Here is a 21,079-nt window from a genome sequence, read left to right as displayed (position 1 = left end):
TACATCCTTCATGTCTTAAAACTCCTGCAGCCCAGAGTTTCATTTTCTCAATTATCTCTCTACAAACTGACAGAAACAGCAAACACGTTTTACACGTCATCCTATCACAAGGACAGAATTTTTACCCCCATGAAAAACAACTACTGCACAGCTCTTCCAAACATCCTGGTTTTATTTTGGATGCTTGCATTGTTTTAATTTGCACACAGGAACTAAAGCCCCTCGTGCTAACAGTTGCTTGTCAGTCCATTATGCTGGATAACAGCCTGCAGTGTCTCACACTCATCTCCTAAATGATCCCAGCCCGTTCTTCTTTCGAGAACCTCTCAGGTTCCTCCAGATCTGTCCCCAGGTCGTCCTCAACATACTTCAGTCTGACACGAAGGCGTCTCTTCTGCAGAAGTGGAATTGTTCTCAGTCTGCAGCCTCATTACTTAACATTATAACTTGATAACTTTCTAAATCCACCTCCTGCTTTATGAGCATAACTGATTCTTTTCCTCAGGTCTAAAGTGATTTCTTTGGTTTAAGGCGTGATGCTTTCTCAGCAACAGCTCAAACTTTTACTGGAGTTTAATACTGAGTGTAATCCAGAAGCTAACCCTCCCTTTAACTCAATTTTACAGCTCTGAGAATTACAGAGTTAAAGGTCGGTCTTTCAGTGGAGTGAAAATATTGTTCAGTTATCGTGTGCTAATATAAATCATTTATGCTTTCTCAAGAAAACTGGGATGATTTTTTTGAAAAAGCACTCGGGGAACTTTCGGGGGAGTTAGTCTGTGCAGCCGGCTGCCTCTTTAAGTTTTACGTATGAAACCCTGATGTAGCGGAAACCTTGTTAACACTGTATAGCTGCATCATTATTGCATCTTTAAATTGCAGTGAATACTCTAGAAACGTGGCGCTGACCCAGTTTGATGATGTTTGGCGTGGACGTGTTCCTGCTGCGCTCTGTGCATGCCGTCACCGTCAGGTTGTAGATGTCTCCGGGAGGCAGAGGGAGGCTTGCCCGCATCACGTTCCGAGTCACCTGACACAGCACGACATGTAAACAACACGTAAACAACACGTAAATAACACTTGAACAGCGTGCACACAGTCAGTCCTGAGTGCCCCCTTCCTCCATCTGATGGGGTCATATTCTGCTCTGCCTCTGTCCCACGCGGAGCTGCTGAAAGATTAACAGTGCAGGTATTTTCCTAAAATATCTTTTTAATCTGCCCTGAATAAAACTAAAAATATCCCTGCAGTAAATCCTCACAGCCGTCTGTGTCTCCGTTTAGTCACTGTGACCGTCTGCTTCCACCACGAATTAACGATTAAATATAAATGATCAGCTCTGAGTGTGGAAGCTTCATTAAACTTCTGCAGACCTGCTGACCGCAAGCGCAACAAGTCCTCAGTCTTTGTACTCTTATATCTAATTATAATTTTAAATTACATTCAACCTCAAAGACTGAACAGACTGTATATAAAAGATGGACATAACCAATGTGACGTTAGCCATTGCTTTGTAAAGCCATGTCCTCTAACCTCCAGCAGAGGCCCCAGCAGTGATTTAGACCGCAGAAACTCTCAGGTTACATTATTAGGGGTGTGGCCTCTTTGACTGACAGGTGGCTGTAGCTGCCAGCTGCCAGTTAGGCTTACATTCAGCGAACTGGACCTCTGGACTGTGTTTGTGTTGTTGGAGTGTTTTGGAGCATTTTTAATGACATTATCTGACCAATAATAAAGCTGCTGTGAGGTTATTATAGAGACAAACTTTGCTAAACAATCCTAACCAAGTTAGCTAGCATTAGATGATAACTTAGCATGCCACCCTCTTATCCAAACAAAACAAACATTTTAAGAAACAAGAAAACAAGGAGCTGGCGTCCAGAATGCTAACAAAATTAATGAATGATGTCATGGTGGCTATGTTCATCTTTTATATACAGATTTGACCACATTTGGAAAAGGAAGTGTAATTTTTGGTTTCAGTCCCAGAGGTCAATGCTCATTACTGAAATTTCTATTTCACATAAATTCTTCAAAATAAAGTTACATTTCTCTTGTCTGTTGTGTTTTTGTAAGCTGGTTTAATTGTTTACACATTTATCAGAACTATCAGTAGCAATCTAGTAGAAATGAAGACTGCTTAACATCCTGAATATAGCTGACATCTACACGCCATCTGTATACGCTCTCAATTAAACCTCCAACATGGCTTGGGACCCTCAGACACTTGATCACAGAAGCGAGCTCAGGCTCAGGCTACGGTGGTAATTGGACTCGTAGAGCAGCGACGTCTGCAGGTCATTCTTCTGCTGCTAATCAGACCATCGAACCAACCTGAAGGAGAGAGTCAATAAGAGCTCCGCTCGACCCTGAAATAATGAGCTGCTGCTGGAGACACACTCATCACCCCACAAACGCACCAATACACCTAAAACAGCGAGAACGTGTCTCAGAGTGTCGTGAACACCTAGACAGATGTGTCTGGACTCACGTCAATGGAGTACGTCTTCTCCGGTCCCTTCTTCCCGACAGCGACCACTTGCCAGTGCAGCATCCTTGAGTGCGACAGGTCAATGAAGAGCTCGCCGTATGTCCAGCGGACGTACAGAACGCCATGAGAGTAATCCACTGAGGAGATGTGAGGCGCCTCGGGAGCTGAGAGGAGGAAGAGGAAGGAGACCTGCATCATACGTTTGCAGACACATTAAAGATGTGTCGTCTGGATCTTCACAAGAAATATCAGCAAATAAAAACCAAAATAAAAAAAACGTCAGAAACAATAAAAATTCATGCGTTTTGTTCATCTGTGAGCTGCATTATCAGTAAACCCAGAAAAAGATATAAAATAAAAACAAAATGAATTAGATCATTAAAAATATAAATTTATTTTATTTATTTCTATTTTTATGCATAAATTTGAAATTGTATACTTATTTTATTATTTCAGGGAGTGACCAAATTGAGTAATATTTAAACAAAATATTTAAAATGTTAAACACTAAAATGTGTTTTAAATTTGTATGTTTTTATTTCTTAATTTATTTTTGATTTATTTTTAGAGCTGATGGATGAATATAGAAGAATAAAAAATATTCATGAAGAAAAAAATGGCTTGAAATTATGTGTCTAAATGTCTCTTTATATAAAAACTAAATAAATCGATAAAAACAAATTTAAAAGTCTATTTATTCTATTTTTAAGTCTAAGTCTGTTTATTGGATCCTGGCCCAGCCTCCCTCGCAGCGTCCTTGCTGCGGTGAGGCATTACCTGTGACGAAGCTCGCGGTGGAGCTGTCGCAGCAGCTGAGCGGCGGGTCACCCCACGTCACCATGGAAACACGGAAATTATAATACCAGGCAGGCAGCAAGTCGGTCACCCTCTGAGAGGAAATAGAGACAAATATGGTGAGGTGGACGCGGCATGGTGCCATGACATGTTTCCTGTGACGGAGACAGACTGGTTACCACTGAGGCGATGACGGAGGCGGTGGCGGCGATCTCGTAGTAGGTGGTCCACTCAGAGGCAAGCGTGACGGGGTTGAAGAAGAAGGTCTGCAACACATACTTCCTGAAGGCAACGTGGTATGGACGCTGCCAGCTGAGGATCACCGCCGTTGGACTCAGGGGGTAAACGGTGAGCTCGCGCACGCCGGTGGGCTCTGACACAGCACACCGACACAGGCGGGATTTAAGAGTGGAACAGGAAGAACAGGAGCAGTGAACAAGAACTGGGACTGAAAAAAGACGCATAAAGTGACGCTCACCGATATCGATGATGACGGGCTCCGACGCCGGGCTGATCAGGGGTCCATTGGTGTGATAGACGACCACCCGGTATTGAGCACCCGGCGTCAGGTTGGTGATGATGTCACTCGTCGAGTTTTCCTGTGATTAAAAAAAATAAAAGGTTAAACGTACTGGGCCTCCTGCCCAGGCTTTGGGGCCTTGGTCAGAGGCTCGAGGTCCAAATCGAGGGTCGAAGCTGGAATTTTCAAAAAATAATTCAAAACAAAAACATTTATAAAGTTTCATAAAGACATTTAAAAGAGAAATGTATATATATATATATATATATATATATAATTTATATTCAAATTTATTTTTATTATTTATTCAAAAGACCCTCTGTGTGAGCTTCAATCTGCGGTGCGCGGCCAGTGATGAGTGCCGTGCCTTACCTCGCTGCAGTAGGTGTTCTCCATCCTCTGGCTCAGACTGGGCTTCAGGCAGGTGGTGGAAACCACTGACACCAGGCTCCCATTGTGGTTCTGCGACGATGGCGCCCAGGAGATGGCAGCGGTGCTCGAGTCCAGCAGCCTGACGCTGACGGCTTGAGGACGCTCTCGCAGGTCCTCCAGCAGCTCGCCGCTGGGACCTGTAACCATTAATAAACCAGCGAAGGAGCAGGTCAACAGGAATTGGATTACGTTAACAATGACAACACTAGAACAAAGATGCATTTGATTGAATCCATCCTTCATTGCCACACGCTGCTGCATGCGCCATAATCACTTCCTGTACACTTACTGAGGTAGAAGGTGAAGGCAGTGTCGCCACTGCTCTCTCGGGACTCGCAGTCTCCAGACGAGCTCAGTGTGGTCACTTGCACACGGTATATTCCCGGCTCCGTTAACTCTGTAAAGAACTCGTGAGTGCTTTCGTCCACCGTTGCTGTTTCTGTCGAGTTACCTGAGGAGCAGAGCGAGAGGTTCAGATGCCAACACGGGAACATCTGAGATGTTCTTTATTCAGCTGCTTCCTGCTTACCATCTCTGTAGATGTAGACGTTGAAACCGTCATAGCTGGTGGGTGGGCGCGGCGGCAGCCAGCGCAGTTCCAAAAGGATTGGAGGAAGCCTGGTGGGCAGGACGGAAGGCTCGGCAGGGAGTGCCATGGCCGAGCCCGGCTCGTTGGAGTCTTCGTACTCGGGCAGCACGCCATTAACGAACTCCTCATCCTTGTCGGCGGGAGATGGCTCCGTCGTATCCAGCCAGTAGCTCGAAGGCTCTGCCTCCTCCGTGCGGCTGTTGTTCACATCAATGGGGGCGCTCACCGTCAACACTTTTGTGGAGTTGAAGGGGGCGTAAGTGACTCCTATTACCTCATCTGAGGTGTTCTCCTCAGCCTGGGTCTCCTCCTCCTCCCGCTCCTCCATCAGTGGGACGTCCCGGGCCTGGCGGGGGGATCGCTGCCCACTATCATGTGGGAGCATGTCGGGGAGCTGACCTGGAGCTGCCCTCTGGCTCAAATGGATGATCTTATAGGAGATGTTGAGGGGAGGGTGGGGCACTGGGGGGAGAGAGGGGAGTGAATTATTCTGAGAAGGAAATGGCTAGTCAGCTCGTCAGACGAAGCTCCTCCCGTCTCATCATACATCACTGTTTAAAAAAATGAGGCAGCAGGTCCTCGCTGGAGGCCTCTGAACCGGGCCGCCATGTTCTCCAGACCTGATCACTGTATTTACTAAGGCAACGATTCCTGAAAGTAGAACTTAGAGCTTCATGCAGGAAGGTCTGCCTCAGAGCCAATCTAATCTACTCAGTACAGAGCAAGCACTGGACTCTCACAGTGGGAGGGGCCTCACCTGTCCGATGATGCAGCGGTGTGTGAGTGATGTCACTGTGGGTCACCAGTGCAGTTTGGTACACGGTGGCCTCTGAGATCAGCTGGAAGGTGATGTTTCGGTAACACATCCCCGGTAACCAGTGCTTAAACACTGTCTTCCCTCTGTAGAAATCTACAAACAACAAGCAGAAAGAAACTGTTAGCACAAAAACACTCTCTTTATTTCTGGAGCTGTGTTAACATCTGTCAGCAGTCAGGACATGAACACCAAAGCACTGAGCGACTATGAGTCTGGAGCAGCTGAAATCAGGTCTGGTCTTTCTCACTCACTATGTGTTAATAGACCCCTCAGCACTGAATCATACTTGTTATTAATCTCTGGCTCTCTTCCACAGCATGTCTTTTATACTGTCTTCCTTCTCTCTCCCCAACCGGTCGCAGCAGATGGCCGCCCCTCCCTGACCCTGGTCCTGTCGGCGGTTTCTTCCTGTTAAAAGGGAGTTTTTCCCTTCCCACTGTCGCCAAAGTGCTTGCTCATAGGGGGTCATATGATTGCTGGGTTTTTCTCTGTGTGTATTATTGTAGGGTCTGCCTTACAATATGAAGCGCCGTGAGGCGACTGTTGTTGTGATTCGGTGCTTTATAAATAAAATTGAATTGAACTGAATTGAATTGAATTGAAATGGAGTTCCTCGGGGGTCGATCCTGGGTCCTCTTTCCTTTATATTTGCCTCCACTGAGGTGTGTGCACAAGAGTAGGTAAACTTGAAATAACTTGGTTCAGCTCAATTTAGTTTTATTTATATATAACACCAAATCACAACATCAGTTGTCTCAAGCCGCTTTAAGTGGAATAACGTGCTTTCAGAAATGCTTTCCATCAGAGAAAGGCAAGGGTGCCCCAGAGTTCCCCGGAGGATTTCTACCCAATCAGAATCTTCAGTTTGGAAGGGGCCGGGCATTTATTCAGACAGACACATTCCTCTATCGCTACTCAGGTGCCTCCACCTGCCGGTCAGACTGTGAACTACAATAACTGTCCTCACATTCAGGCAGAAGGCTCATATTGGTTTACGAAACACACTAAATTACACTAAATAGCACCCACTCATACAAACAGAATGAAATGTTTTACCTTTATAGAGCATCGATCGGCGCTCCTGTCCTTCAGCGTAGCTGATGTTGACTCTGCTGAAGACGTTTCTGGTCGGAGGATCGATTTCAAACACTACGCCAGTCTCTGGAGCCTCCTTATAGTCCAATATCTGAGCGCTGCGGACAGGAAGCGGCTCTGAGGAGACAAACGAAACTGAGTCGAACGTCACAATCACAGAACTACAGAACAGAGATGTAAGCCCTTTATTTGAACTACATGTCTAATATGCAAAATTTAAAAAATAATAACATTTTCCTAATCCTTGCAACAACAGGTTTTTTTAAGGAGAATTATCCTCATGTTGAGGATAATTCTCCTTCATATATGCTCCTGTATTACACATAATCAATTAAACAAACCTCAACCACTTTTAAAGCTTAAATATACAGAATAATCCAGATAAATCAGACTTTTACAGCGTTGACTTCTGCAGTCACCCATGATGATCAAGCTAACAGAATTTGAAGGTAAAAATAGTCTGCTGATTATTTCAGTTGATCGTTTAACTGGCTTTAAAAACATCAAAAAACAGAGGAAATGTCCAAAATGACGTTTCAGGTTATTAAAAATGGAAAGCAGTGACTCTCAGGTTTATTTCCTGTAAAGGCCAGCAGCTAAACATGGTGCAATCCTGTAATATCAGAATCAGTGATTTTGAACCCCCCACCCCCCCAACCCCGTGATTGGAAAGGTTCTTACTCGTGAGCACGGCAATGGTCTTCATGGGGCGGGACCAAGCCTGTCCCCGTCTGAGCAGCAGCCCCACCGTGTAGCAGAGGCCGTGGAAGGAAGCGTTGTACAGCAGAGGCTCGCTGGTGTTCACGAACTGGATCAGGATGGTCCGAGGTTCTCCAGAGATCTGCACCGCATATGCCGTGACGTTCTCCTGCAGGTCTGAGCTATCCAAAGTCGCCACAATCAAACCTTCGTCGTTTACGGTCGCCTGGAACGCCGTCGTGCTCTGAAAAAGAAAAATGTGAGCAAACAAAGAGGTTAACGTTTATTTCAGCTTAGATGAAGCAGCTCCTTTCACTCTGATCCGCTGAGCTCCGGTGAGGCCCAAACGCACTGGATCCTGCCCCTCAACAGGCTTCCCAGAATAGGCCAATCAGAAGAAAGTGGGCTCTAAGAAAGGGGTTATTACAGAGACAGCTTTGTTTAGATAAAAAGGATTATTATTAACTGTGAAATGCAGAGCAGCTCTGGTGGAGTCCAGGAAGAAACATGGAACAGAACATGATTTATTTCTGAAAGTTAAGAAATCAAAAGTGAAAACAGCTGAAAAGCTGCACAGCCTCTCACACTTGCCAACAGCCAGCCGTCAGTTTTACCCCCTGCAGTCTCAGTGTCCATGAATATGATTTCCCATCATGCTTTGGCCCCAGAGCTCTGAGAATCAGGCCAAAGAGAAAGAGAAGACACAACACTGAGGATGGAGAGAGGGCTCCCATTGGCTGGTGATCAATTAATGACCAATATTAAACACGTTTGATTGGGTGAAGAGAAGCCTCAGACTGAGCATCGGAGTTCCCGTAATCTCGGCCTGTTTTATTCTGTTCTCTTCTTTCTGAGCGCAAAGATGATGTGTGTTCCTGCCTCTCCTGTCCTGAGCTGAGCAGGCTGGTCTGCCTTCATTAAATCTGACATCAGGAGGTCGACTCCCCGCCAAGCACCATCCGTGTACATAAAGGTCACGCTGCTGATTGAATCACATGATCACAGCACCACACATTTCATTCAGTTACAACCCACTATTTGATACTGGTCACTGATTGGTTCCTGGTCTGAAACAGGAGATGTCAGCTGATTCCACCTTAAAGGTTTTTTTTTTTTTTAGATTTTTCCTGATGATAAAACCATACAGAAGTGTCAAACTAATTCTTGGATTCATGTGTTTTGGTTCTGTGTATTTATTATGCCGTCAGTTTCCATGTATCTTATCTAAGAGCGGCTGCGCTCCGGCTGAGGTCGGATCGGTCGGTTGGAGCGTTTCCTGTTTGTGGATCAGCAGCAGCTCAGTGACACGATTGCCTACAGCAGCTTCATGAAAGCACTGCGACCTGCTGTGACTGCGGAGCAGCAGATTATCCATCCGCACAGAACCTGACCCACATTTCAAACAGTCACGAACGTGTGCTGCACCGAGGCATGATGGAATCTACCCTGACGCCGTGAGGACGTTAAATATTCAGCGACAAACAGAGAAAGCGAAGCAGGTTTCTGGGTTAAATGTTAGTAAATGTAAAGTGTAGCAGGAGCTGACCTACATCCAGGAAGGAAACATTTCTGAACCCGTCAGCTGAGAACAGCCGTTATCCCAGCTCCTCCATGCAGGACACAGGCTCTGGTTTTTTGTCTTTTTAGCACTGTGCTTAATAAGAATACAGTGAAACCTCAATCTAGACTTTACAGACATTTGGATCGCTGTAAAAAAAAACCCTCAGGTTGAAAACATCAATTGAATTCTATTTAAAGAACATAAAAACACACTGTGTAAATATATATGATCTAAAAATGATAAAACTGTTATCATTCAGTGTTTTACACAAATTCTCTCAAAAAGCCATTAAAGAGATGAGGGAAATGTTCCGTATGATGTATGCAGAATCAAATAAAACTATCAGTTGTATCAAAGAGCCATCTTTGTCATTGCTGTGCCTGATATAAAACTTTTGTATTTTCCTTCAACTGCTGTTAAAACTCTCTGTGAACGACCTCCGCCTACGAAGCTTCACCTCCTCTAACAGCACGCCTCCACATTAGACTGTAGAAGATAAATATCTCTCTCTCTCTATAGAAAGGAGGCACATAAAAGCTCGGCCCACTCTGGTTTGGCCTTTTAAAATGCCAGGCCGGCACTGTGACTTAATGACTGCTGTGGTATTTGTACAGAGCAGGTCCATAAAGATGGGAAGGGAGGTGGGGGAGGAGGTGCTGAGGTCTATTTGTGGAGTTAGATAAAGAAAAAGGAAGAACATAGCTTTGTTTGTGGAAAGGAAACTGACTGTGTGGTGCACCTCATGGCTCGATCCTGGGTCCTCCTCTTTTCTGTACTTACATCAACAGTACATCTAACTGAGCTTTTTCCTGTATGCAGATGATACTCAACTGTACCTCTTTAGTTTCCTGAAGCTGGAAGTCGGGGTATTTGGTGGATGTTGGATCCTTAAAAAGAAATATACTGTAAAAACAACCAAAAATTAAACACTTTGGGACTTTCATGCTGAATCTGTGGTCTGTTAATCCTGCAAGGCTAACATCGTTTCTGTCATCATTTCTGACTTGCTCTGAGCCCAAACTAGCTTTTTTTTTTTTTTTGATTCAATTCAATCTGTTTTATAGAGAACATCCATGTGTTAAAGATCTTTTTTTTATTTTAATTTGGCAAAAACTACAAAAATTATGATGCTTGACAGGTTTATACATCTGCTCCAGAAAAACAAAAGAGGAAAACATGTAGGCATCTTCAAAGCTAACACTGGCGGTGGTGAAAAAAAGGATTATTTTTATTTTTAAAATCCCTCAAAATGAAATTGTTCTTCTGTCTGTCTAGGTTTTCTGTCATTAAGGTCATGATAATCTAAGGAGCTTGGAAAGAAAGGTGGCAGGTGGACTTCTTTAAATTTCTTGAAGGCATTTCACCTCTTATTCAAGAGGTTTCTTCAGTTCTTAAAATGGTGGAGAGTCTTAGCTATCTACAACCTAGTGGAGGTTGCCCTTATTTTGAAAAACAAAACTTTTTTTTTTTTAATTAATTCATTATTATGTCATTTTGTTTTGATTTGATTCATATGTGGAGCATGGCTCTCATTGTTTAGAGCTTAATCAATAACTTGATGGAGGCGGTAGATGAGCTGATCCTAATGGGAACACGAACCTCCAGAACATATTTAATCACAATCCACAAGCCGCTTTCTACTTTCTAAATTAAAGGGTACCTATTCTTTATTTTCTTATTATCTGTCATGGATATATTGTTTCACTGTAGTACACCTCATAACCTGTGGGTGCTGCCCCTCTGCATGCCTGTGAAGTTAGTCAATCAGAAGATAGTGTGCTTTCAGGGAGAAGCTAAAACAGCTTGTTTCAGAGGACCAATTAAGGGGCTGCACCAATATCCAGTTCAAATTCCAAGAGTAAAAATAAGAGTAAAAATAAGTTTCAAAATGAGCTGAATGTATATGTCAGCTTCACACAATCAAGTTCTGAAAACTTATTTTAGATGGCAAAAATTGATACTCAGATATTAATCAATACTTAAATTACAATCAGATCAGACAGTTATTCTGAGTTTAAAGAACCCCTCCCATCACTAACACTAAGCACAACTTCAGGAGGAAGTTCAGAGGTCAGTGGACAGACCGGTTTGTCTTTATGACCGAAGCAGAAAAGTTGACCAGAAGCTGCACAGAAACAACCTTAAAGTACCGGTCACATAGTTACTGTTGTTACTTCTGTTGTTGTTTGTATTGTTCCAGTCTTTATTTAAAAGAAAAACGCCAAAGCCTCTAATTTTTCCTGTGGTACTGCAGTATTCCCATATATGCAATACTCTCTTGGGGATCAGTGATGAGTTAGAAATTCAAGTATCGTGACAACCCGAGCTGTCGCCACATTGCAACCATCGACATCAGCCTGAGTGAGAGTGGAAGAGAAAATCCACACTGACTCATTCAAGGCACCACTGCTCTGCTGTCGCCATGGCAACAGTGATGAAAGGAGCACCACGTTTAGGGTGGGTGGCGACGCAGCAGGATTACCACGGAGACGCTGCAGAGCATGGGGGCTCAATGCTACTAATGTACCCCCAGCCCCCACATCGGGCCAGAATCACATGACCCCCGCTGTTTCACTGATCAGCGAGTTTGGTCAATAAGAAGATCCTCTGAGAGCCTGAACATCAAAACCTGCAACACATTTCCTCAGGTTATCTTTAGTTTCACCCACTGTTCACTCATTAACTGTCCAAACGATCCTACAGCTCCAAGAGCTACACACTCAGCACCGCTTACACTTTTCCAAAGAGAAAGGTTTTCGATTTCTCTGCAGATCACAGACTTTCTGAGGGTCAAGCACTGCCGTACATACTCAGACAGGAACAAAACATTATCAATGGTCTGTCAGCACTGATCAATTTTCTTTCAATCAATGTCTGTAACGACACACTGTAAATAAAAGATGGAAGCAGTCACTGGTTTTTAGACTCATCTTAGAAAACACTGTATGGGAACAACATACAGACGCTGATGCCTGCTAATCAGTAACATTCAAATAAATTCCTAAAACTGGTGCTCAGACTTCCTGGATAGCCTGTTAGTACAGTAATCTCACAGCAGCCATATTATTGGTCTGATAAAGTAATTAAAAATGCTCCCAAACGCTCCAACAGCACAAATATGGTCCAGAGGTCCAGTTAAGAGACTCAAATTAGTTGACATAAGGCAGGTTGCAGGTAGAGGCCACGCTTCTAATAATGCAAACTTTAAGCTCTAATGCAAGTTAAAAAGGTGACTTACAATAATATTCTCCCCTTGTACAGTTGTTTGTGTCTCTAACTCCTGTTATAAACCCCAGATAAACTGTTAGTCTCCTTCTTCTCCTGTATATAGAACTGTGTCATCTGCGTATAGAGACGCTTTTCTTCTCATTCCTCTCTTTTACTTACTCTTATCTTTATTCCTTAACAAAAGTTTGGTACAGTTGTAATGAAGGGGGAAATTATCTATAGAGACCACAACACTTCTGTATCAGGCTGTAAACATGTTGATTTCTACTGTAAAGTTTTTAACATTACAGTCTATGGAGACTGACTCACTCTGCTGGGCGCTAGAGGAACTGCAGGTTTTGGCTTCTATTAAACCAGGGGTGTTCAACTCCAGGCCTCAAAGGCCGGTGTCCTTCAGGTTTTAGATATCACCCTGGGTCAGCACACCTGAATCAAATGATTAGTTCATTACCAGGCCTGTGGAGAACTTCAAGACATGTTGAGGAGGTAATTTAGTCATTTAAATCAGCTGTGTTGCATCAAGGACACATCTAAAGTCTGTAGAACACCAGCCCTTGAGGCCTGGAGTTGGACACCCCTGTGTTAAACTGTGTTAATGATCAGGTCCTGATGAGTGTTTCTATTGTAAAACTTGTTCTAAACTTCTTACAACTGTAGGCTGATCATAAAAAAGATCAAAATTAAAGTAACACTAAAATTTGTAAATAATAAAAATGAACTGAACAAAGCAAACACAGTGTAGAAACTAAAACTGAAAACACTGAATCCTCAGTGTTGTGTCAGGACACCAGCTCGTCCTTTCATGAGGGGAAAGCGATTCTGAGTAAGTGAATGAATGTGACCCTGTGAATGGCTGCAGACAGACAGCCAACAGGGGGTGGAGCCAGGGGTCGGGAGGCTTCACCTTCAGGCAGCTGCCAGCATTATCATGCAAACCTGCAAAGCTGTGTGGAGGCAGGTGGGGAAGGGGGGCAGTGGGAGATCTGGGTGGGCTTTTTTCAAACTTTTATGGCTCACCTCAGACTTTTTTGGCTTGATTAGAGCAGAGTAAATCTTCCCTTTTTTGAATGTAGTTTGGTGAGGGTAAATTTCATAACTCTAAAAACAACCTGAGCCTCACAACTTCTGCAGATTCCTCTTGACTCTATTTTTCCTGCATGGAAAAGTTCAGCTTGGTGTTTTTTTCTGATGAAATCCAATCTGAGGCCTTTCCTCCATCATGTTTCTGGCCTCTCTCTTACAAGAGTGTTACACTAAAATCTCCACTTTTCTTTATGGAGCCTGGTGAGGCTCAGAGGTCTTTTCATGCGGTGCTTCCTTTCACCGGAATAACAAAAGATGGCTGACAGCTCTCTGCCTCATTCACAGAACAATGAGAACCTTTCCAACAAGCTCTCCAAAGCAGGTTCCCACAGAAGAAGCTGCTGCAACAACCAAACCGAATGAAGCGGAACGCAGAGGTACAAACATCGGGCATCAAACGCCGGGAAACAAGTTTACGGCTCTCAAGATCTGTGAAAAAACTGAAAGAGACTGAAAATGTTTTTCCCACACTTAAGATGCTGGAACAGGGACTTGATTGGTTGATTATTTCAAGTACTATAACAAGCCTAATGAGGTAATGTGACCACAATAAGGCAAAAATGTCCAACATTTAGGGCTGAGGCTCATTGCTGTAATCAAAAAATGGAGAAGAAACTTCTTATAAGTATCAACTCCAAAAGCTGCAGTTCCTCTAATGTCCATTAGGGAAGTTTGTCTTAACTCATGTGAAGACGCTCTGGTAAAGAACACGAGGAAGGAAACTAAAAGTTAACTTCTGGAATTAAATTCAACACATTACTGTAAGTGATGTTTTTCTTGACCTTAAATGTGGACTGAGGGGTTCAGTGAACCTCATTTTCAACGCCTGTCACTAGAAAAGATCCAGAAGGATCTGCAGCTCCATATATATTTTAGATTCAACCAATCAGATGGCTCCATGTGAAACTGTGGACCAATCAATGACAATGCGTCCCTCCACGGGGGCTTTCTGTTCTCACCGTCTGGATTCTGAAATGAGACAGAGCTTCAGGGTGAAGTTGATCATTTTCAGTCCTTCATTAGATCCCAATGCATCACGGTGGTGGAGCTGGAGGTGGAGGAGCTTCTTTAGTGACCTTCCTAAACGTTTCATTAGAGCTCAGCAGGAAAAGTGGTGAACCACCTTCTCTTCATCACCTCACCATAACCATCATCATGTGACTAACAACACGTAAAAGGTCCATCAGCTGATTACACAATCAAAGCCAACAGGAAGCATATCTTATTTATAAGACCTTTCAAAATAAACGCTCCCATCAGTAGGGAGATAAAAAACCAAAGTCGAGCTGTGATAACTGTTATTCTGAAAGAGAGGCTGAAGCAGGAAGAACCTTCCATGTTCTACAGAGAGGATGAGGAAGGATGAAGGCTGGTCGTGTGTGGTGATTGGCTCTGGATCATTCTGGCACTCGCTCTTTATAAACCTTTGACCTAAAGAAGCCCGTCCAGCCTCTGTTCTGGGTGTCTGAGGTTGTTCTCGTTGTTATTCCACTCGGCTGCAGCTGAATTGCCCATTTAGCCATCGAACATGGGCGACGTGGCGGCTCAAAGAAGAAGCTCAGTGTTTGCTCTGCAGATCTAACTCTGATTAAATTCTAATCGGGCCTCTGTTAACCCTCCGCCGCTCTGATTATGCCCTCACGTTATCGCCCTCTGTCACATACAGGGATAAACCCTCCAACGTAATCCAAGACGCACATTAAAGTCACGAATGTGTGAATATTCAGAGACCGTGTGGAGCGCCGACTTAAACAGATCTCTGAGTCACAGCCGGCGCCACACGGTTACTGTGGGCTTACAGTCCAGAAGTGACCCCAGAACCATGATGCAGATCTGAGGACGTGATGGCTCACGCATCACCCATAAATCTCACTGATGATGTCACAGCCACAATAATGAGAACAGCTGATTGACATTAAACAATTTCCTAAAAATACAAAAAAAACTGCTGTTATTATCTGACCTCTGAACTCCAAGCTCATCCAAACACTAATAGGACCCACAGCACGCCCCCTATTCCCACCTCTACACCCGCATGTACGAAAGTCATCCATCCATCCATTCTCTGCCGCTTATCCTTTTCAGGATCGCAGGGGCGCTGGAGCCTATCCCAGCTGTCTTAGGGCGAGAGGCAGGGTACACCCTGGACAGGTCGCCAGTCTGTCTAACACATAGACACAGACAACCATTCACACTCACATTCACTCCCGCCTTCACACCTATGGGCAATTTAGAGTTTCCAATTAACCTTACCCCACTAAGGCCATGTCCACACTAATACGTTTTCGTTTGAAAACGCATCTTTTTCTCTCCGTTTTGGCCTTCTGTCCACACTGAGACGGTCAAGGAAAACTGAGCGTTTTGAAAATGCTCTACAAAGCGGATACATTTGAAAACGCCGTATTCGCGTCGCAGTGTGGACAGCGAACCCGGAGCCTTTTCAAAAACTATGACACATTTTAGTCATGTGATGCAGTCATGTGACCAATTAAACTAAGAGAGCGGAGGGCATTACACAGCAGTTGTTTTGTTTGCTCTCAATTTTGACAGCCCTATTAAAGATTAATATCAGTTTGTACATGCTCCAGATAGCTTTTCTTCAAATTCTTTAACTCTCACTCGCTTTTGCAACTTTGTACTTTTGTGTTACTCACAGCAACAACTCCACCTCATTGTTAGTCCATTTAAAAAACTCGGTGCTTTTCCTCGACATTTTGCCGCGACATTTCAAAGAGCCGGAAAGTAAATAAACGGCAGACAGAAATGAGGCAGGTCGAATCGTCTTGCTTTTCACGCATACGCAATACAGGAACGTAAGCGTTTCCTGTATTGCGTTTCAATGTGGATGAACAACTCTGTGAAAACAAATGAAAACAATAGTGTGGACGCGGAGTGTTTTCAGACGTATACGCCGTTTTCAATTTTATCCGGGCTAGTGTAGACGTAGCCTAACTGCATATCTTTGGACTGTGGTAGGAAGCCAGAATACATAAGTAACAGCTAAACAGGAAGTTCTCTGAAGTTTTCAGGTGCCAAACTCAACATTTCATCAGGTCGCCTCCATTTTTGGTCAGCTTCATCTGAAGGACCTCTGAGACATAGATTTCACTGGGGGGCGTGGCCACAGTGGCACAGTGAATTTCAATGTTCCACCATAGCACAGGACGTGGTCATAATTTAGACCACCGAGAGGCACTTTAGAGTCCATTGAGACACTGATTGTGCCACCTCATGGCGCTTTGCTAACTTAGCTGTTAAAGTTCCTGTTCAGACCTGAAATTACACCTGCACTGAGGAGATTCAGGCTTGTCTCATTCTACCGTACAACATGAACAGTGTATGGGTGCAGTGGAGAGATGAACAGTCTTTGTTCATCAAGGGCCACATAAAACCTTCCCAACCCCCTTTTACTAACAGCTGCAACATATCAGTGATTTCAGCGTCTTCCTCAGGATTGTGGGCAATGTAGTACGCTGCTGTTAAGCCTGAAATTTTAGAGACAAAACAACAGATTTGGGTAAAAACAAATCTGGATTTGGATAAAACATTTATTCTTCAAAATAAAAGTTCCCCACACGGTTAAATTTGTTAAAATGTGCGTCGCGTTATGTCCAAATAAAAGTCCAAAACTTAAGATGCTGATGTCAGTGAAACAGGAAATGCTTCATAAATTCTTCTTCTTCATACTCTTTACATTCAGCGCCTCGAATCAGAGCAGCTGTCAGAGGACAGGAAATTGGAAGCTTGGAGCATCAGATAGCGCTCAGAGCAGGATATTAACGCCGCATGCGGATAGCGAGGATAACAGGTGGAGGGGAACCCGTTACACTGTAAACCCGCCACGTTACTTCGCAACTATCTCGACACGGAACAGGAAATAAAAGTCTGCAGCTTCCAGATGATTTTACAGGGACAGGAAACAGAAACTCGCAGACAGGAAGTCATCCAGCATCAGCGCAACATTCGCTGGTCCTTCACAACAGGCTGACTTTAACCGTGAAACCGACGGGTGCTTTATAAGCGTCCACAGGTGGCATGTCACAGGGCCATTATCATCTCGCCATCTTCACCCCGGTGAATAGCGCTGCATGACAAAAGTGACATCATCATCACTGGTCAGGCACCTCTCTGTTTTTGTAACCTCACTTGTGTTACTGTGCCCACAAAAACGACACACAGCAAGCACAAATGGACGTGTCTGTGTGATGATGTCAACAGCTGATGGACTACACCCACAGGGGGTGCTATAGTAACCTCTGGCTTCAGCAGAAACATCAGGAACATCTGGCTTCACACATGACCGCTCAGTCACTTTACAAAGAACAGACTGAGCATGTGCAGGAGTGCAGTAATAAAGGCATTGCTCCTAATACCTGTAAGTGTAAAGTAGATTTACCCAGATACACCAGCTAAGAGTGAGTCTGTATGTGTGTGTGTGTGTGTATGTGTGTGTGTGATGTGTGCGTGAGACTGTGTGTGTAAGTGTCGTTGTGTGAGTCTGTATTTGCGCATGTGTGTGTGGTGTGCGTGTGAGACTGAATGTGATACTCTGTGTGTGTATGGGGGTGTGTGTGAGTCTGTGTGTGTCTGTGTGTGAGTCCGTTTGTATTTGTGTGGTGTGCGTGTGAGACTAAGTGTGTGAGTCTGAGTCTATGTGTGTGTGTGATGCTGCAGCCGACTGACCCACTTTCCGCAGACACATCGAGCTGCTGGCTGTCGCGTGTCCGCCGCGCGCGCGCGCACACACACACACACACACACACACACACACACACACACACACACACACACACACCTCCCTCCTCCCCTTCCCCGGTTCCTGCGGTCGAACAAAGCCGCTGCGGCCGGAAGTGCGGCTCCTTACCTGGGTGAAGCAGAGCAGGTGGAGCGCGAGGAACAGCGGGTGCAGCATGGTGCGCGTGTCCCGGTCAGCGCGCGCGATCCCTGGCCTTCTTCCTCTCAATCTGCTGCGCATCCAAACAATGGCGCCTCCTCCTCCTCCCGCTGCTGCATCGGAGCGCGAGCCGCGCCGCGCGCACAGGTCTGTGTCCGCTCCGCTTCTCTGAGCGCGCACCGCCTTCACCATCAGAACCGCGGGAAGCAGCACCGGACCGGCCCACACTTACAGACAGGCCGGGCAGCGGGGTCCATGCCGCAGCCCGCAGACGCCAGCAGGTCGGTGACGGTGTCGGTGATGGAGCTGCTGCTGCTGCTGCTGCGCGCCGACGCCCCGCCCTGCGCCCTGGAGCCGCTCCTCCTCCTCTTCATCAGCTCCCTCTGAGAGGCGCTCAGACTGAAATTACTCACGACATCCTGTCTCCAAACTTTATTTCACCGCAAACATAAAAAACACAAGGAAGAAAACACAACCGTCACGTGACGTCACATCACACATTAACATCACATCGTTCTGCTGCTCACTCACGCAGTGATCACTCTTCACTGCATCAGAGCTCAGAGTAACTGTAACTCAGAGTAACTAGCTCAGAGTAACAATAACTCACAGTAAGTAACTATTGCTCAGGGTAAGTAACTGTAACTCAGATTAAGCAACTGTAACTCAAGAGTAACTGTAACTTAAAGTAAAGAGCCAGCATGTCTGGCTGTCTCTGTACTCAACAATGAGATCTCAGTAAAAATAATGATTCCAAAACAGATTTGTTTTTTTGTTTTTAAATGGAGACAGAAATGAACAGCCCCTGAACAGGAAGCAGTCTCCACATGGAAGCCAGGTGTCCTCACACAAACCACTGTGCAAGCACAGAGACAAAAACATGTCTGCCTTTAGAAGCTGGAGAACATCTCTCACGCATGCCCCCATGCCCGTTTTTAATAACAAATGTTCCCTCTAATTTTTCATGTGTCTGAGCGAACACACAAACTCCCTGAGCGGTCCCTTGGACCACTGTGAGCAACAGCAGACGTGTGCACTGTGGTCACGCCAGCATCGAATCCATCCAAGTTACATGGTTTATTAAAATAATCAAATTACAGCATTTACATTTATGTTAGACTACTTTTAATTAACTGCTTTAGCCCACTTACAATGAAAATGTAAAAAAAATCTTGTTCATGACCTGTGTAGTATGTTAACACTATTGGAAGTAAAAATAACTTGAACTCCAATTTTGAAAACACAACTTTCTTTCTTTTTTTCTTTTTTTTTATAAAGCTCTGACTTGTATTATGAGTATGAGTCTGTGGTCCGGGAGAGAGTCCTGTAACTCTCTGTCTGCAAAATACAGTATATAATGACCAATGTTGGGCAATTAATTATATAGTTATTTCTTCAAAAAAAGTAACCGAGTTATGCAAACAAAGTTTTTTGCAGCTGTTTACCTAAAAATGCAGCCAAGGCGTTTTTTTAAATAAACATTTCAAACTATTTACACAACAATCAGGTGTTCTGCATCAAATCTGATGCCACACAAATTATTTGTGCCACTCCAAAAAATAATTTCTGTCCACTATGAGATAAAGGAGAACAACAGCCTGATACCCGCAGGCCTGACAACAGGTGATGTATCACTTCTGTAACACCTGTAACATTCAGCAGTCGCCTCATTGTTCTGACACACACAACAAAACTATTGACTACACTACACACTAACTACACAAGATTTGCGCTAAACGTCGCAAATCTCTCACATCTCAAAATACCGCCGTCACTCCTAAAACTTCCCCCCTTCCTAAACAACTAAATGCCATGTTGCCATATCATTTTTTGATTGGTCGACATGGTACATTTTTCGACCAATAGGAAAGGGTGGGGGGTTTTTTGGTTTTGTTTTTGCTCACAGGCGGGGAGTGCTTTCGAGCGTTTTCCTTATAAAACGCCGTTTTTACCGTTTCTTCCGCAGTAAATATAAACAATGATAGTATTCAGGAAGAAAACCAAACATTGCAAATATTTTTATCATAACTCTGGTTTTACGTGGTCTGTCAACACAATTTAAAAACTGGTATAGGGCTTTGGAGCATGATGTCACGGGAGCGGGGTCACGCCCCCTGCGCCATGACAGTAGGCCAAAGAAAGCACACGGAAGCGTCAGCTATGGTTCGTACGTGCTGTGTTGCAACGTTAGATCACACAATAAGGAAGGCAAGAAGCTGGAAAATGGGCTCTCTTTTCATCGTTTCCCCTCCTGGAGGCAACGGGAGGGATCTCATGTATCCGATATTACTAAACGAAGACGTCAGGCTTGGATTGCAGCTGTCAGTCCAGCGGATATCGAGTTCTCTGCCATCCCCAATTTTTTGTTGGTTTGCTCGCGGCATTTTCTTTCCGGTGAGTTCTAAATAAATTCATATCTCTCTTAATAGGCTTTTAGTGTTATTTTGAATGCGCTGAGGTCATAGATAATTAGATAAAACATCCTAATGTGTGATGCTGCAGAACCAGATCATGTTGACGGAGTAGCGTATTATTTGGCATTATTGCAGGCAAACCAGCATATGAAATATGAAACAGAAAAGAAAAGTATGTTTATTTTTTTTATTCAAGATCTGTTCACATGTACTTAGCAAGTACATACACATGAAATGCAAACTATTTACATGGCAACGCACAGCTGGCAACCTCTGGCTGTATCTTGGTCATATGGTCAACGTACTCACAAATTGGAGGCTTAAAAACGGCCAAATCTTGTACCCAACCATTTGTGAATTAGATGTGCGCCTCCAGGAATTTATAATTCCGAAAATGATTCGCCGTGTATGCGCTGACTCCACAGACAAGGTACGCGAAGATATCAGGATAGGACAACGGC

General features: G+C 44.3%; 1 protein-coding gene across 3 annotated transcripts in view; it reads right to left on the bottom strand.

Annotated features, from left to right (window-relative positions):
• Positions 1–18,531, bottom strand: part of ptpro (protein tyrosine phosphatase receptor type O) — a 42,239-nt gene extending 23,708 nt beyond the window's left edge. For all 3 annotated transcript variants that reach the window (XM_063500739.1, XM_063500740.1, XM_063500741.1), the window contains exons 1-12: positions 18,175–18,531; positions 7,421–7,682; positions 6,701–6,856; positions 5,585–5,737; positions 4,768–5,289; positions 4,528–4,689; positions 4,179–4,375; positions 3,765–3,885; positions 3,466–3,659; positions 3,269–3,380; positions 2,492–2,655; positions 910–1,030 (exon numbers count right to left, since the gene is read on the bottom strand). In XM_063500739.1, coding sequence (XP_063356809.1) covers positions 910–1,030; positions 2,492–2,655; positions 3,269–3,380; positions 3,466–3,659; positions 3,765–3,885; positions 4,179–4,375; positions 4,528–4,689; positions 4,768–5,289; positions 5,585–5,737; positions 6,701–6,856; positions 7,421–7,682; positions 18,175–18,396 — 2,386 coding nt within the window. In that variant the 5' untranslated portion in view covers positions 18,397–18,531. The remainder of the gene's footprint in view (positions 1–909; positions 1,031–2,491; positions 2,656–3,268; positions 3,381–3,465; positions 3,660–3,764; positions 3,886–4,178; positions 4,376–4,527; positions 4,690–4,767; positions 5,290–5,584; positions 5,738–6,700; positions 6,857–7,420; positions 7,683–18,174) is intronic.
• Positions 18,532–21,079: the final 2,548 nt, after the last annotated feature.

This window comes from Pelmatolapia mariae, linkage group LG17 (genome assembly GCF_036321145.2).
Source record: "Pelmatolapia mariae isolate MD_Pm_ZW linkage group LG17, Pm_UMD_F_2, whole genome shotgun sequence".
NCBI lineage: Eukaryota > Metazoa > Chordata > Actinopteri > Cichliformes > Cichlidae > Pelmatolapia > Pelmatolapia mariae.
Note: the sequence above shows the minus strand (reverse complement) of the source record. Positions and strands in the feature narration are given on the sequence as shown.